The sequence below is a fragment of the Notechis scutatus genome, chromosome 6 (genome assembly GCF_049901735.1).
Source record: "Notechis scutatus isolate UNSWTSFEM ecotype Mainland chromosome 6, rNotScu1.2, whole genome shotgun sequence".
Classification (NCBI taxonomy): Eukaryota; Metazoa; Chordata; class Lepidosauria; order Squamata; family Elapidae; genus Notechis; species Notechis scutatus.
The window spans coordinates 67479130-67496571 of record NC_142014.1 but is presented as its reverse complement, the minus strand read 5'-3'; the positions used below and the strand labels follow the sequence as shown (position 1 = coordinate 67496571).

Sequence of the window (17442 nt, the reverse complement as noted above, 5' to 3'; positions counted from 1 at the left end):
ATCCTAGAGATATTATTCTCATAATGCACACAGTATGTTAGGTACCTATTTAAGTTCACAGGGCCTATCTGGTACTGTATTAATTTTACAGATAGTATTGCTTTTATGTTTGGCCTGAAACATTTTGGTAAAAGGATGTTTCAGAAATGTTACAAACCCCAGCACAAACCTGAGTCAGCTTGAAGTATTCAAGATAATTATTACAAAGGGAAAAGGATGAATTGCAGTTCAGTAAACCTACAGAGCCCAAAGCACATTTTAAACCACATCTCTTGGGAATCTTCTAATAAAAAGTATATGCCAGTTTTCCTTTGTAAAACACAATGCCAAGCAAAGACATGATCTTTTGGAATCAATAATAATTATATTGACTTCTTCATCTTCCCCATCCTATTTTTATAAAGCAATAGTTGATTCAGAAGAAAAACATATTTCAGCTCATGGTGTTTCTCAAAATGCTGAGCACCTTCAGAAGTCATTTCTGGCTAGGAGCAAAAAGCAAAACAGGAGAAAGTTTCTTACTGTTTCGGGGCTTCTCCTCATCCATGCCTTCATCCTCATTTTCTGGATCTATATCTTCTGCCTGAGTTATCCAGTCTAGATATCCCTTTAGATCCTCCTCCAGTTGTTGTTTCTCTCTTAGCTTCTGAAAGTCACCTCGAGCTTTTGCTTTTTCTCTCTCTTTAGAAAACTCCCTGGTGAGAAGGAGGGGATTAAATTAAAAGAACAGAAGAGAGAGAGAAATACAAAGAAAAAAAGAGAAAGAGAGAGAAGATAATAGAATAACTTGAATTGCCCTTAAAATATTAAATTTCTTGGTATGATAACTGAGCTGCTCATGTTAATTTAAACACTGTGGTTCCTCAAGATATATTACTAGGTTTTAAAACTGCTAATGTGACCTCTCTATGCTGGATCTCAAATTACTTTTGTAACTTGAGATGTAGATATTATTATTATTATTATTATTATTATTATTATTATTATTATTATTATTGTTGTTGTTGTTGTTGTTGTTGTTGTTGTTGTTGTTGTTGTTAAAATCTCCTATACCTGGTGCAATTCAATACATTACTAGAAATATAAGGCAGATTTGTTTCTTATGTCATATGTGATTTGCTGTCTCACGTTCTCTGTCCTAATCGTTTGAGTTTTTGTTCCATTGTCAGGATTCTAATCATGATAATTTGAAAATAGAATAATACAAGATACTTTATTTAATTCTTAGGATCAAAAGCTTCTCAGTGAATTAATTATTGGAAAGAGCTTTGCTATTAAAATAAATAGACCTATTACAAACATGGAAAAACCATAAGAATTTGTCTACCAAAACGCACATTTTTGTACCAAGAAACAGTAAACAAAAGGTGGACAATAAGAAAATCTAGTCAAGATTTAGTGCCTTTTTCCAAGCAGCACTTCATATAAGTAAGGTGAACAGTATTAGAGATTATTTTTTTATTAAGCCAAGAAGATTCAATTTAATTTTTTATGTCCGTGGAGTCCAATCTCTTATAATGTTGCCCTGTATTGTCCACTAGAAAATGCAACTTAGGCTGTATTGGCCCTGCAATATTAAACATTATTATTTAAAAATGTCTTTTAATAATAATAGTTAGAAGATTTATGCTCAACACTAGAAAGAATATTGATGTTAGACTTCTGATTCTTTTATTACAATATCAGATCTACTACCTGGTAGTAATTGTCCTGGCTTTAAGGACTGTATTTTACACATCTTGTAATCTTTTAAATTATAGAGTCAAAGACTGAACCTGATTTTTAAAAAAATATAAATAGTTTGATTTGCTTGGCATTCGTGCAAGAGTGATGGAAATTCACCTCAAGCAAAGCAAATATTTGCCATCTACTACATAAGGGGCTTGGTATATTTTTTCTGCATCAGAGAAAACCATTATGTTAATATCAAATGGACATTTTTCTGGGATATCTAATACAGTATTAAAAAGTGTTCTAATGATGGTAGTAAACGGGGTAAATGTGTGATCAAAATGCATGTATAGACAATTCTCTTTTATTTGACATTTTGTAAAGTATTTCAATTTCCATTCCTTCCTGCACTTTTGCACAAGGCCAAATTGTGTTTAGCTTATATAGTACAGGTTAAAATAAAGCAATATAGTTTATTTGGTTAATTCCTGGTTTGTTTCATCTGCATGTCTTTTGCTAACATCCAAATCTCTAGCAGAGGCATACAACTATTTCGCCAATCTATTTCCAGGAATGTTTCCTAGGAACCAAGGGAAATGTTTTGATGTTTACGCATTGCTGCTTTGTGCTCTGTGTTTCATCTGTTTTACTTTTGTGTGAATGTCACCTCTTATCATGGGGACTCTCGGCAGACACTTTGGGCAGGCGTATATATTTTACCTGGAAGAAGCACTCCTGAAGTTACAGTGAGCCCCAAGCATATGGAGCTTTATACTGTAGATCACAACCAGTTCCTTAAAGCATGCATGAAAACAATCAGAACCAGTAGAGTTGCTACAGTAGTGGTGTTATGTGGCAGTAATGTTTCTGTCTTGGAACCATATGTGCAGTTGCACTGTTTATCAGCTGAAGTTTCGATGGTTTTAAGGGTATTGAATAAACTACATTACAATAATCTAATTAGCAGGCGATAAGGACATGAACGGAGATTATTTCACAGAAAGCAGAGTGTAAGTAGAATGAAGACTGAGGATGAGAGAAGAGTTTGGAGAAAAAACCATTGGACCACAATTTAATCTGAGAATTTGGGAATCAATCTATATTTATTTTCAAGTATTATTAAGTACTATTCAAGTACTATATTTCAGGATTTGTCAAAGAGAACGAATACAAAAACAAACCAGGAATAACATAGGATGCCAGGTTTAGCTAAATTAATAAGGCAGGTTTCATAAACCAACTTTAAACCATGACACCAAATTCTTACCTTAGCATCTATGTGTTCAGGTATTCCAAAATTACTGTTATACCAAACCCTAATTTAGCACTTTTATAGGGCAAATTCATTTTACAATGATCCTCCAGTATTGCTAGTTTTTGGCTATCATGCTAAGAAAGCAAATAATATATTCCAACTGGTAAAATATAAACATGGAATACACAGAATTATTATTTTAATTTACAACTTTGAGCCCAAATTCCAACACAGTGTAGGAATCTAAACTAATGAAAAGATGATGGTCTAGCCTCAGTTTGAATACATTTAATTTCTCTCTAGTGACTAGTTCTACTAGTTCTACAATACTGCGTTCTACTGTGCCACCATATGGGGTTTGGCCAAAGATCATTGATATTATCAAAAGAAATATAGATGCTGAATCAACAATTATATCCATAACACCACCCCAAAGAATAGAAATATCAGTGTAGAAGCAAGGAAAATAAATAGCAAATACAATTGAAAAACCTTTTTTTTCCTTTTTATTGCTTACCCGCTAAGTACACCGAGAACCAAGTTAAGTACAAAAAATGAGCCTATGATGATTAGTGTAACAAAATAGATCCAGGGCCACTCCCTTCCTATGGCATCATTGACCTGGAAGAGTGGAATGATAATTAGTAAGAAAAGTTAATTCCCTGTGCATTGCAAGTCTCCAGTTGAAGGGACCCTCAGCCACCAGCACTGAATTTAAATGTTGAATGAGTCAATTATGAAGACAAGGCGAGAGAGGAGCCTTGTGTGTAGGAGTGCACCAATTTTTTAAGTTCTCCACTCCTGATGGAGGTATTATTATATAGTCCTACTGTAATGTGACTGCCCTTAGGCATGTTAATGATATGCACATTTTCATTAAACAGACTCTTTGCTTGGGTTTATGATAAGCTAGGAAGCTTAATGACCTGGAAGGATCCTGAGCCTGGAGTCTTGCCCTGCAGCATGAGGAGAAGAAAACACCAAAACTAACAGCTTACCCGCTCAACACACCAAGAACCAGATTAAGAACGAAAAAGGATCCAAAGATGACCAGACTGACAAAGTACACCCAGGGTAACTCATAGCCCATAGCGTCCTGCATCTGGAAAGATGGAGGATAGTTAGAAGACAGAGAAAGAGAGCAGAAATGGTTAGGAAGAGAAGACAGGGCTTACATATCAGGCCTATCTATCTGACTCGGAGAGTTGGAAATGTTATAGTTGTTATTTATTTTGAGTTATTTTGAAGATCTAGTGGCTCAAGACGTTATGGGAGATCAGAAAGTGTGCATGAGGGTTCAATCACATTATAGAACTGGAAGCATTCTTATGTGCATGTCTTTATTTAAATAAGGAAAAAGAGATGTCTCTTACCAATAAAAATTCATTTCTGGCAGTTAGAAAAAATAGACCACAACTAATAAATAATGCACCACAAATATTCAGTAGGTTAATATAGCTTAATGTAATACATTAGAAAATAATAATAAACAAGAGAAATCTTGATATTGTTGTTTTAATTTTTTTTAAAGTCAGTTTCTTAATGGTGAGTTTAACTGTGGTTCATTGGAGAGCTTTCTTTTGACACAATGATTGCTATTTTTACTGTTAATAATGTCCTTAAGTGAGAACCTCAAATTATTAAAATATGATGTTCAAAATAGCCAGTCTCTTCACATTACAGCATACTCTGTACATACATTTTAAAAGTTACAGTATTTGTAATTTTGTCAGGTTTCCTTTTTCCAAAGGATACATTTGCATATATTTTAAAAACATTTCCTTTTGGCCTGAAAGGGGCCAATCCAAAACATTTATCAATATCCTCCAATAATTCCTATATGATTTACTAGCTTAATACAATATATAGCATTGAACTTTTAATAATACTTCACATCAGGTCCAGCATTATGAGGAAATTACAAATCATAATGGCTTCAGGCACCACACAAATCCAGCAAAACATATCTTTCCCCAGTTTCAACACCAGTTTCTTGGTTGTTAAAAGAAAAGTAAAATTTGACTTTTCTTTGAATTTCTTTTTAGGGTACAAATGTAAAATCCTGTCTCTGTTTTATAGAAACATATGATCAATATGGCAACTGAACTGACTTATTCCTTCAATTTCCATGGATTTAAAGACAACACTCTTAAGGGGTAGCATCTAACAATGAATTATGAACAATGAATACTGATATTCTGTGGAAATGTTTGTATCATTGGAGATTCCTTTTATAATGGAAAACAAAGAATTGGGAAAATCATAGTACTGTGTGACTGGTAACTACAGTGTCCTGCTGAATAGCAGAAACATAAAACAACTTTTCTCTGGCTAATGTTGCATTAAACATGGCCCTAAGATGCATTAGCGCATTCTCATGCAATATTACCCCCCATCAGATAAATCAGAATGGAATATCAAATCAACAGGAAAACTAGAATGTATTGATTGAGATGAGCTACAAATAACAGAATCTTGCAAGTATTTTATAGGAAAGAAAAGCACTATCAGGAAGAGGTTTTACCATGGTGGGCCAACACAGAGTTCTCAGGTGCAAGCAAGTCATTCCTGGGATGGAGCAGGGATGAACAAATGGTGACCGGAGTAGCTATGTTATATGTACCCATCACATAAGCCAATTTTGAATTTGGTGCATTTATCCCTCTACTCTTTATTTCTGTCGCTAGATAAAAATTATGACTGCCAATGTGCGCTAAGCAGAAAAAATACAGAGAAAACAACATTAGCATACTTTCCATTCTTCTTAACATAAACTGGAAGTTTCAGAAGCAGAGGAAGATTTCCCATTCTGCTATTTCCAGGCTTCACAGGCACTCCCTGTGAACAAATATTTTTTAATAATATAGAAAACCACTAGACTGTAATCAACCAAAATTGGTGTAGTAATGCTTTCAAGGGTTAGAGTGAGTACAGGGTGCCTATAAATCTTGTCCTTCTAAACTTGTTTTCTGTCTTCAGTCACAGAACACACATATTTTGTGCCTTCTGCTAATACATCCATAAATTCGGTATTTTTAAAAATGGCCAGGACACCATTAGGAATGTTACATTATTTACCAACCAACAGAATTATAAGGTGAGATATGTAGTTGTGGATTTTGCTTACTGGCAATGCCAATCTCACTGGACTGTCTTTAATCTTTAATCTCAGCATCTACTTCTGTCCTACTACCGCAACACCATTGAGAGTGTCCTGACATACAGCATTCTTGTATAGTATGGTTGTACTATAATCTTGTATAGTTGTCTGTAGCGGACAAAAAAGCTCTACAGAGAATCATTAAAACTGCCCAGAATATCATTGGGCTCCAGCCACCAACCCTGGATGACATCTTCGCATTTCGCTGTTTAAGGAAGTTGCACAACATTCTCAGAGACTCTTCCCATCCTGCTCACAATCTTTATGAACTGTTGCCTTCTGGCAGAAGGTACAGAACAATTAAAACTTGTACCACACTTTTTCTGAATAGTTTTTATCCCAGACCTGTACTTGCACTTAACAATGAACTTAAGGACCACCATCAGTGAGCTGTTGGACAGTATTACTTGGTTTGTTGTGTTACTTGCTTGTGTGTTTTTAGGAGGCGGGGAATTTTGGCAGATGGGGAAGTGTTTGGGGATTGTCCTGTGTGTGCATGTTGAGTCTGGTCTCTGGGTGTTATGTGAATTTCGTTGTGTGTATACTGTGTATATACATACAATGACAATAAAGAATTCAATTTCAGTTTCAAATAATGGAATTGGTTGAAGCAAATGTTAAGTCTGGGATGGATTTCATTATTTTCACTTACACAGTTTGCATTCTTCTTTGTACTACAGTAAACTATTACTATTAGGTATGAGATTATGATCTGGCTTTTGCACTTGAGATACATATCATCTACTGTTGTTTCTTTTTAAAAGCACAGGAAAAATCCACTTACAGCATTAAAAAAAAGGAACACAGCAAAAGAGATCACAATGCAACCACTTGTTAAAGTCAATTTTGGAATGCCGATGGGTAGGGGGTGGAGGTGGGGAAAGAGATAGATGGATAACCTGGAGCAGACAATCTCACATTCTGGGTGCTACAACCAAGGTTTTTGCGAACATTTACAACAATTTCATGAGAAGATAGGAGAAAAGGAGAGAAAAAGGCATTTCCTGCTGACCTTAATGAATGGCCAGAAAACCAAGTTGTCTATTAGGGGAGTATGAAAAGCAACAAAAAAAATTTCCTCTGGCGATAAAATCATTTTTTTGCCCAGCATATTTGTAGAGTTATCAGAATATTAAAGATGAATAATAGCCATAGTAGCAGAAAAAAGAGGAAATCGCTTTTGCTGTTCCATAAAAATAGTTATCCATAAGAACAGGTTGATCTCAGATACTTTTCAAATGTTTTCTTTTTTGTGCTTCACATGTATGCTTCAATACATACTAAGAGGAGAGCCAGTTTGATATAGTGATTAAGGTATCAGGCTAGAAATTGGAAAACTGTGAGTAATTAACTGTAAGCCTGCTGGATGATATTGGGCCAGTCACTTTCACTCAGCCCTAGGAAGGAGACAATGGCAAACCACTTTAGAAATCTCTCCAAGAAAGTTGCAAGGACTAATCCAGTCAATCATTAGGAGTCAATAGTGACTTGAAGGCATAAGAACAAAACAAACCTACTAAGAGTCTCCACGAGGAATTCTCCACATCTCTGGAGCTCTAGGTGGGAACTCTAGTGATTGACAGAACTTCCACTCTCTCTTATGTTTCTCAAGATTGACTCAACATGTCATAGAATCATAGAATAACAGAGTTGGAAGGGACCTTGTAGGTCATCTAATCCAATCCCCTGCTAGAGCAGGAGAGTCTATTCCAAATATTAGCCTCTACCTAGGATCAAACTCACAGCCTCCTGATTGTGAGGCGAGAGCTCCACCACTATTTCTGGGAAATTAGGGTGCCTATTAAATATCCCTGCAAGTTGATCAGGCAGTTTGTGTTGCTATCCAGATGATCATTTGAAGAAAACCAATCATAGGTTAAAGTCTAAGTAGAAACTCATGATTAATTGTCTGTGGGTATAGCACGAGCTTGATTAACCACAAACCATATAATCTCCCTGAAATTTCATGAAAGAATTGAATTTGTTGAGATCCCATTGCTTTTAAGATGGCACAAACCCACCATTTTTTTCTAATGATGAAACAGCAGAAGTTGAATCAAGTGCCAAAGATTCTTGTGGGGATTTTTTTTACATTGGGAGAGATCACCCAGATAAGGGTTAAGAAAGACCATGATAGACAATTGCAAAAGTTCTATTGTCATGCCCCTGTCAGAATCTAATTCTGAGGTGGAGGCTGAGCAGCTGACAGGGAGTGGGAGTATGGCTCCTTTGGCTATGGAAGAAACTGTGGAAGGGCAAAGTCTGGCTAGGCAGAGCAGGGGAGAAGTAGAGCAAGGCAGAGGGAATTCAGAGGAAGATCCAGGCCCACCCCCTCTTCATCCTAGGGCACGCAGGGAGGAACGGAGAAGAGAACAACGTGGGTTGCATGACTTATGGGGGAGGAAAGGGCCCTGATTCCCTTCATTTGCTGCAGCTGGGAACACAAAGGGAAGCTGCACACAGCAACTTGTTGGAAGCAAATTGTGAGTTATCTTTTATGGTTGAGGCTTATCTAGGTTCCTGGAGTCTTCCCAACTGTGTGTGTTTTGTTGGCCTTTGAAGTCTGCAATTCCTTATCCTGCCCTGTCCAGTTAATTGCTGCAGTGTGCTTTGTGTGGATTTTTATTTACAGTTTATATCTACTTTGTTTTCGGACTGAATTTCCTCCACTTAAAGACTGTTCTTGGGAGAGGTTTTTCTCCAGCCAAAGGTAACTGGACATTGGGGGCAAAGTTTGAGGTATTAAAGGGACTTTTCTTACTTATGTGACTGTGTTGCCTTCGTGCCACGCCCTGGGTCATCACATCTATGACATACCTGGAAATAATCCTGGTGGTGCTAGGATCTCTTATAATCACCTCTAATATGTGTAAGTGCTATTCAAGTGTGAAAAGACAGGGCTGTCCAATTAGACTAAAAAACATTACTCAAAATTGCCACCAGACTGTCACTTGTAAAAAGATGAATATCTAGCAAACGAGCATTTAGTAGCTTGCTTATGCCTTTCAAAGGAAAACAGTGAGTCAGAGAGTGAGAAGCAGAACATTGAAAACGCAAATGGAAGCAAGCAATAGAGCATGAAGGACTCTGTGACATTTCCCCTTTCTGTGATGTTGTCTTCAGTTGTTGTGTTTTGTTGGGTTTTAGCATCATCAAATGGAAAGTTTTCCACTCCACTGAGGATCTCTTGCAATAGCTCAATCATGCTATCATATTCACTTAAAGCTGCTGCACATTTTTGCAGTATTGATCTGCTGTTGGAGCAGACAGTAAACTTCAAGCACACTGACATACCTCCAGGAACTGAGTAAGAACTCTCAGAAAAATTCTGGAACACCCCAAGTATGTCTAATGGTTGCATTCTCGAGTATGAATATGTCCAGGATTAGACCAGCTGCTTCTTGATAAAATTTACCAAAGTGCATTAGATTTATTACACAGAGATAATCCAATCTGCATTCACTGGATGTATAGCAAGTCTTAATATTCTACTTTCTTATAATTCAAATTATTTTAATCACAAGAGGAAGCCATTCCAAAAGCAGAAGCAGACTTTAGCATCACAAATGTACATTGTTAGCTCCACCCAAATAAATACTTTTCACCCATTTCCTACAGAAAGACTGCCTGTTACAAAAATACAGTAAATTTTTGCATGGCAGCATGTGAAGTATTGCAACAGATAATGAGGGATGCTAGCAAGCTGGCCATTCATCTCTTTCACCAGTTTTAATATATAATCTCACTGTTCTTATGATACTATTCTTATGTATTACATTGTTATCTGGACATTTTGCTCTTGGAAGCTACGTTAAGCTGGTAACCTTTGGCTTTAATAAAAAAAATCATCCATTCATATAATGGGTGGATATTTTCTGCTATAATCTACAATTGTATCTTGTGAATGACAAGATAGGAACAGCACCTTGCTGTTGATTTTGCCATTTGTAATGAAATTAGATTATGTGGACTATCTTTGTGGCTGAAATTTATCTACATTTTATATGGCTATTTGAAGATTCAAATATTTTGCCTTTTCAGTCTATCCAAGAGTAGCATGAAGTGTTGAAAATCAGAAGTTTGTTTCTTTAAGGGATGTTTTCGATGTAACAGAGGCAGGAGGTTGTGTGACACCACATTAACTCTTACACTGAAAAAACATATGGACGACACAACTCGACCAGGGCAAAGCAATAGACGCAATCTACATAGACTTCTGTAAAGCCTTTGATTCAGTGGTACACGACAAACTACTCCTAAAAATAAAATCATATGGTATCTCTGGACAACTGCATAACTGGATAGAAGCATTCCTGTCAAACAGACAACAAATGGTCAAAATTGGGAGCGTCCTATCAAATTCTGTACCTGTCAATAGTGGTGTCCCCCAAGGCAGTGTTCTAGGACCAACTCTCTTCATACTCTACATAAATGACCTCTGTGATCACATTAAAAGCAACTGCGTTCTCTTCGCTGATGATGTAAAGCTGTTCAATACCACAGACAATACCGCTACCCTACAAAAAGATCTTGACTATGTATCAGAATGGTCAAACAAATGGCAACTTCAAATCTCAACAAATAAATGCTCTGTCTTACATATTGGCAAAAAAAATCAGAAAATAAAATACAAGCTGAATAGTCAAGATCTCGTTGATGACCCAAGCTCTGTAAAGGACCTTGGAATACTCACCTCTAATGATCTAAGTGCTAGAGCCCACTGCAACTACATAGCCAAAAAGGCATTAAGAGTTGTTAACCTAATCCTACGTAGCTTTTTCTCTGGTAATATCACACTACTAACTAGAGCATACAAAACATTTGCTAGACCAATACTCGAATACAGTTCATCAGTCTGGAACCCACATTACGTATCTGATATTAGCACAATTGAGAAAGTCCAGAAATATTTCACAAGAAGAGTTCTCCACTCCTCTACTCGTTGTAGAATACCTTATGCCACCAGACTTGAAATTCTAGAACTAGAAAACCTTGAATTACGCCGTCTTCGGTCTGATTTAAGCATGGTATATAAAATCATACATTGCAATGTCCTACCTGTCAATAAATACTTCAGCTTCAACCATAACAACACAAGAGTACACAATAGATACAAACTCAAAGTTAACCGCACCAAACTTGATTGCAGGAAATACGACTTCAGCAATAGAGTGGTCAATGTCTGGAATACTCTACCCGACTCTGTAGTTTCTTCCCCAAACCCCAAAAACTTTAACCTTAGACTGTCTACTATTGACCTCACCCCTTTCCTAAGAGGTCTGTAGGGGGCGTGCATAAGCGCACCAACGTGCCTACCGTCCCTGTCCTATTGTTTCTCTTATTCTTCTTTTATTTTTCTTATATGTACCCATTTCATGTATTCACAACTATGTATACACTTATACTTATTATCTTGTAAACAATTGGCAAATCAAACAAATAAAAATAAAATAAATAAATAAATTAAATCTATAAAGATGCAGCCATTTTGGTGAATCTTCTTTGTTCTAGTTTGCAGAATTAGATTTCCCCCCAAAAGATTTAAACCCATTAATAAAGAACACTGTTTCCTAGAGCCCAGGAGCAATAATTAATCTAAAAAAATTTAAGCTCTTATGGCAACATCACGTGAATTTGTCTGCCAAACTGGATGGCTATTTCCACAAATAATGTACTCCGGCTTAAGACTCTAGTGGTATAACATTCTAGCTCCAATTAATATCAATATCCTTACAATTCCAGATCTAAACATACTTATATAGGAACAAGCGTAGAGACCATATTGGGATATATCAAGATAGGAATAGGGAGAATTTCTGAGTTGTAACTTTCAAGACAAATACGCTTGAGAGCCAGTTTAGTCTAGTTATTAAGGCACCAGGCTAGAAATTGGGAAATTTGGAGTTCTTAGGCAGGAAGCAGATGAATGACCTTGGGCCGGTCACTCCCTCTCAGCCCTAGTAAAGAGGCAATGGCAAACCACTTATGAAATCCTGCCAAAAAACCTGTAGTGACTAGTCCAGGCGGTCATCAGGATTCAACAGTGTGATTTAAAGGCCCAAATAAATAAATAAATATGCTTGGAATTAGTGTGACTGTGAATACAAAACTAAAAAGAGCCTGCTTTGCAGTTACAGTTACCCAAGGCACAAATGAGTTACAGTTTAAGCTATGCAAGAAAATGAATGAGATTTTGCTTATAAAGTAGATAACAACATCAGAGATTAAACTCTCTCTCTCTCTCTCTCTCTCTCTCTCTCTCTCTTTTTGGCAAGACTTGCTTTAATTGTTTAGGCCTTTCCTTGGTTCCTTCATTATATGGTAGTTTAACCTTTGCAGGATGACAGTCATTAGCAGGATAACAGTCATTACAAGAGCAATGAGCAACCCAGTGCAATTAAATGCTATCCATTAAAGGGGAAGATGCTACTTTGCATAATATATTTCAAACCAATGACACCCACTGCTTGAATTCATAGGGAAAGACATGGGCATGTTTTTTTCTTTTTAAAAATAATAATAACCGACATTGGGATGCTATATATGTACTTATAATAATAATAATAATTGTCAATTTACTACCTTATGCAAAGGCAATTTATCTAGATAGATTAAACTTAGGTAGACACTCTCCTTTAAGGACAAGAAATTAAAAACAAAAAGTCAGCATGTCAGCAAGATAATTTGGCACCCTGCCAGCTGCCAGCAATAGCTACAGGAGAATTAGAGAGGAGTTATATTTTCCGTCACTACAACTACTTTTCAAAGCGAAACAAGGCAAGACAGGAAAAACCCTGGTAAAATTGCAGAGAATTAACCAAAGAACGTTCAGCCGATCCATGGATTAACAAGGGTTCCTGATGGGCAGAAATCCTAAACAAAGCATTACACCAGAGGTCTTCACCTGCATAGCTATCAGATCTGAAAATATCTGTGAAAAACAGAGCTTTACTATCATCTTAGAGCAGCGGTCCCAGTGGTGTTATTCTACTGGTTTGGCCCAGTTCTGGTGTACGGGAAGCCCCAAGACAAAAGAGAAAGAAGTGGTCTCCCCATCCTCCCATTGGGCCGCCCCCCCCCCCCCCCCCCCCTCCCCCCCCTCTCCTACCACCGTAGCTGGAGCCAAGGATTGCAGCAGAGACTGAACTGGTTCTCTCCACCATTCTGCTGTTGGGCCCACCCGCCCACTTTGGCTCCCATACTGTTCTTTATTCCCTGCTTTTGAAGTGCAGCTGCTTTGGCGGCACAGCAGATTGCCACTCGTCAGCTGTTGAAGCTACAGGGATTGCAGGAGGTGAGTAGGAAAACACATGCACATGCGCAAAGTGCACATTTCCGGCAGCTGCAACAACTAAAGCCACAAAGGAAAAGAGGGTGGTGAGACCAGGAAGTAGCTCAACAGCAGTGGAGCATTAAACCCATGGGATCCATCCACAGCAGGACTCCCTGGAGGCCCATCATCAGCTTTGATGGAAAAAGCCAGAAAAGGGGTCATTGAGTCTTCCATAGAAGGGACCTATACTATGCCCAGACTGGCAGTGATATATAGTATATACGATGATAGTATTATCCATTCGGTGGTGTCGGTGGTATCATCCAGTTTTGGATCACCACATTATAAAAAAGATGTTGAGAATCTAGAAACAGTGCAGAGAAGAGCAACCAGGATGATTAGGGGAATGGGGGCTAAAACATACGAAGAACGGTTACAGGAACTGGGCTTGGCTCGTCTAGTGAAGAGAAGGACCAGGGGAGACATGATAGCAGTCTTCCACTATTTGAGGGATGGGGCTGCCACAGGGAGGAAGGAGTAAAGCTATTTTCTAAAGTGCCTGTAGGCCAGAAGAGGAATAATGGATGGAAACTGAACAAGGAGAGATTTAACCTGGAAATAAGGAGAAACTTTCTGACAGTGAGAACAATCAACCAATGGAACAGCTTGCCCTCGGAAGTTGTGGGAGCGCCATCACTTGAGACTTTCAAGAAGAGATTGGACTGCCATTTGTCAGAAATGGTGTAGGGTCTCCTGCTTGGGTGGGAGGGTTGGACTAGATGACTTATAAGGTCCCTTCCAACTCTGATCATCTGTTATCTGTAATTCTAGGCAGCTATAGGGAACACGATAAAGTGGACTAACCAACCTTTAGTTGCAAGGCTGATGTCCATGCTTTTGCAATATATTCTTTTTCACATATAATGTTATTGTATTATAAAATGTGATATTCAGAGATACATATTGTTGCTTCAACTGAATTGTGTTCTCAGTTTTCTTAGAATTAGATTTTCTTATCTTGTGTTATGTCCCCACAATTCTAATGTTTATCCATTTGACCTGCAGAGTCAGAAAAATCTTCAAAATGAATTTGCTTATATTTTATTTGCCTAGCAGGTTATCTTGGCTGGAAGTGTAATACTTTTTAATACAAAAGATTACTTCCTTCTCTGCATCGTTTCTTCCGAAAAGTGCTATCCATCAAGACTCAAAGGTTATTTACATAGGAAGCTTGAATATTCCTTCCTTACCTGTTATACAAATTACTATGTTTGTGTCTATGTTGCTTATCAGTTTTGGTTACTTAAAACTCTTTTCGTCTTCTTAAGAATTTAAGAATCCATTCTAAAAATATAAAGTATAGCTACAAGCAAGAAATGATTATTTATTTAGGATTCCGAATCTCCAAATACAATTGATTAAAAATCCAGGAATATTTACTTTTGACGTGGTTGCTAATTAAGACGAAGATTTGCTGGCTTTTCTATAATGCTGCTTTATCCCTCGAGTCCCAGGTTTTTACCGTATTTTCCCAAGCTGAAAATACACACACACACACACACACACACACACATATACGCAATAGCACAAATGTGTATACTATGCAGTGATCTACATAACCAATTTGAATATTTGACAATAACAATGATATGCAGTAAAATAAGCTTGCAATTTTCCATCCTGTTTAGTAATGTTATTTTCAAACTTTACAATTATAGCATAAAAGCTGCTGGGCCACCTAGTAATTCCCCAAGCACATTATAAGTACAGGCAGTCCTTCACTTACATCCACAGTTGGGATCAGAATTTCCAATGCTAGGCAATAGCAATCACACTTAGACTTATATACCGCTTCACAGTGCTTTACAGCCCTCTCTAAGCGGTTTATAGTCAGCCTATTGCCTCCCACAATCTGAGTCCTCATTTTACCCACCTCGGAAGGATGGAAGGCTGAGTCAACCTTGAGCCAGTGAGAATCGAACTGCCAAAGTGCTGGCAGCCAGTGATCAGCAGAAGTAGCCTGCAGTACTGCATTCTAACCAGGGTTGGGCTGCTGGGGGCTCACGGGGGTTCGGGAGAGCCCCAGCTAAGATTCTGCACAGTTCAGAGAACCCCTGGCCCCACCCCGCCCTGCCCCGCCCATCCCTCCCGTCCCCTCCCAGGAGTCCCCATGTGGCCTGTTTTGGATGCAGGGAAGTGCAGGGTGCGTGCGGAGGCTCGAAGAGGGCGATAAACAGGCCTCCCAGAAGTTCAGGAAGGCCAGAAATGGGTCTGTTTCCGGCTTCCAGAGATCTTCCGGAGCCCAGGGCGGCCATTTTCACCCTCCTGGAGGCTCAAGGAAAGCCTCCAGAGCACGGGGAGGGCAAAAACGCCCCCCCATCATGGTGCAGGAGGCCGACTAGGTAAATCTGATTTCAAGAGTATTTTGTGGGTATAGGATGAGCATGATAGATAGTATATTTATTGTTGGCTACAGCTTGGATTAAGTTGGCATGAGTCCAAGTGACTGTACTGACATGTCCATGTCGGTTTCTTGGCAATCATATAGTGGCAGTTTGTCATTTGTTCTCAGCAAGTGAATGTCTTTAAGTTTCAGAAACTTGCAACAGTTTTTTCCTCATTTTTATCTTAGTAAAGGCTCACCAATGTATAGACTATATATTGTCTTATATAGATCGCTGCGTGCATTGTGGGGAAAGAGACAAAAATGAAAACTTGATCAGTTTTCTTGAATCCTATTGTGGCTCCCTACATTTCCAATATTGGATCACAAATACAGTACTAGCAATGTCTCTTCTCATTTATAAGGTCTGATATTTCCCCCCCACAGATCTAGGTTAACCATAATTTATTCAGAGTTGACCAAAGAATCAAGAGTGACTTTTAGAGACTATAATGTGTCCATGATGTTTTTAAGCAAGAGAATTCTAGTGGCTTTTTACATTTAGCTATTTTTTGTTTCAAATTCAAATTCCTACGTTATTCAATATATAGATGACAATAGTAGACACATAAAAGTTATGGGCATACTTGGGGAGCATCTCTTAGATATTGGAACACTGCTTTAAGTTACACCTAGTTTTTCTTTTAATTAAACTAGGTAAAGGTTCCCCTTGCACATATGTGCTAGTCATTTCTGGCTCTAAGGGGTGGTGCTCATCTCTGTTACAAAGCTGAAGAGCCAGCGCTGTCCGAAGACATCTCCATGGTCATGTGGCTGGCATGACTAAACGCCGAAGGTGCATGGAGCACTGTTACCTTCCCACCAAAGTGGTCCCTATTTTTCTACTTGCATTTTTACATGCTTTCAAACTGCTAGGTTGGCAAAAGCTGCGGCGCTAGGGATTTGAACCGCCAAACTGTCTACCTTTCTGATTGACAAGCTCAGCATCTTAGCCACTGAGCCACTGTGTCCCTCTTAATTAAACTAGATGTATCCAAATTCCTGCAACTGTTATTAATATGTTTTAGCCTCCATTTGCGTATTAGCCATACACAAATATATATACAGCTAGTAAGAATAAAGATGCTTCCCTGAATTATTTATCTCTGTGTAATCCAATGGAGGAAAACGTTTCCCAAGGCGTGAACTTGGAAATCCTTCCCATCACCTGCAAAATGTTCCTCTTAATGGGAGGTACTGAAAATTAAATATGGACTCAACAAAGCTATGACCTCCTGGGGATTTCCCTGGATAGTGTTTCTCAACCTTGGCAATTCTTAAGGTGTGGTGAGTTCAACTCAACTCAAGCTAGCAGGGAATTCTGGGCAATGAAGTCTACACAACTTAGACAGTGGTGGGATTCAATTTTTTTTAAACTATCGGCTCTATAGGCATGGCTTGGTGGGCGTGGCAGGGAAGGATACTGCAGAATCCCATTCCCTCCCCACCCCATTAACCTGCTTTCCAGCTCCGTTCTCCTGTGCAGGGCAACAAAAGAAGACCCAGCCAATCAGCAGGGACTCGGGAGGCAGAGAATAGATGGGGGCAGGGCCGGTTAGAGCTGGTATTTGCCGGTTCTCTGAACTACTCAAAATTTCTGCTACCAGTTCTCCAGAACTGGTCAGAACTGTTTTAGAGCT

The 17442-nt window shown here is 38.3% G+C and overlaps 1 protein-coding gene across 11 annotated transcripts in view; it reads right to left on the bottom strand.

Annotated features, from left to right (window-relative positions):
* Positions 1-17442, bottom strand: part of CACNA1C (calcium voltage-gated channel subunit alpha1 C) — a 446749-nt gene that overhangs the window by 157386 nt on the left and 271921 nt on the right. For 9 of the 11 annotated variants that reach the window (XM_087968599.1, XM_087968607.1, XM_087968602.1 and 6 more), the window contains 2 exons: positions 3925-4028; positions 523-695 (listed from right to left, as the gene is read on the bottom strand). In XM_087968599.1, the coding sequence (XP_087824725.1) occupies positions 523-695; positions 3925-4028 (277 nt within the window). Of the gene's footprint in view, positions 1-522; positions 696-3443; positions 3548-3924; positions 4029-17442 lie in introns of all 11 variants that reach the window. The other 2 variants (XM_087968598.1, XM_087968600.1) reach the window with 1 other exon arrangement.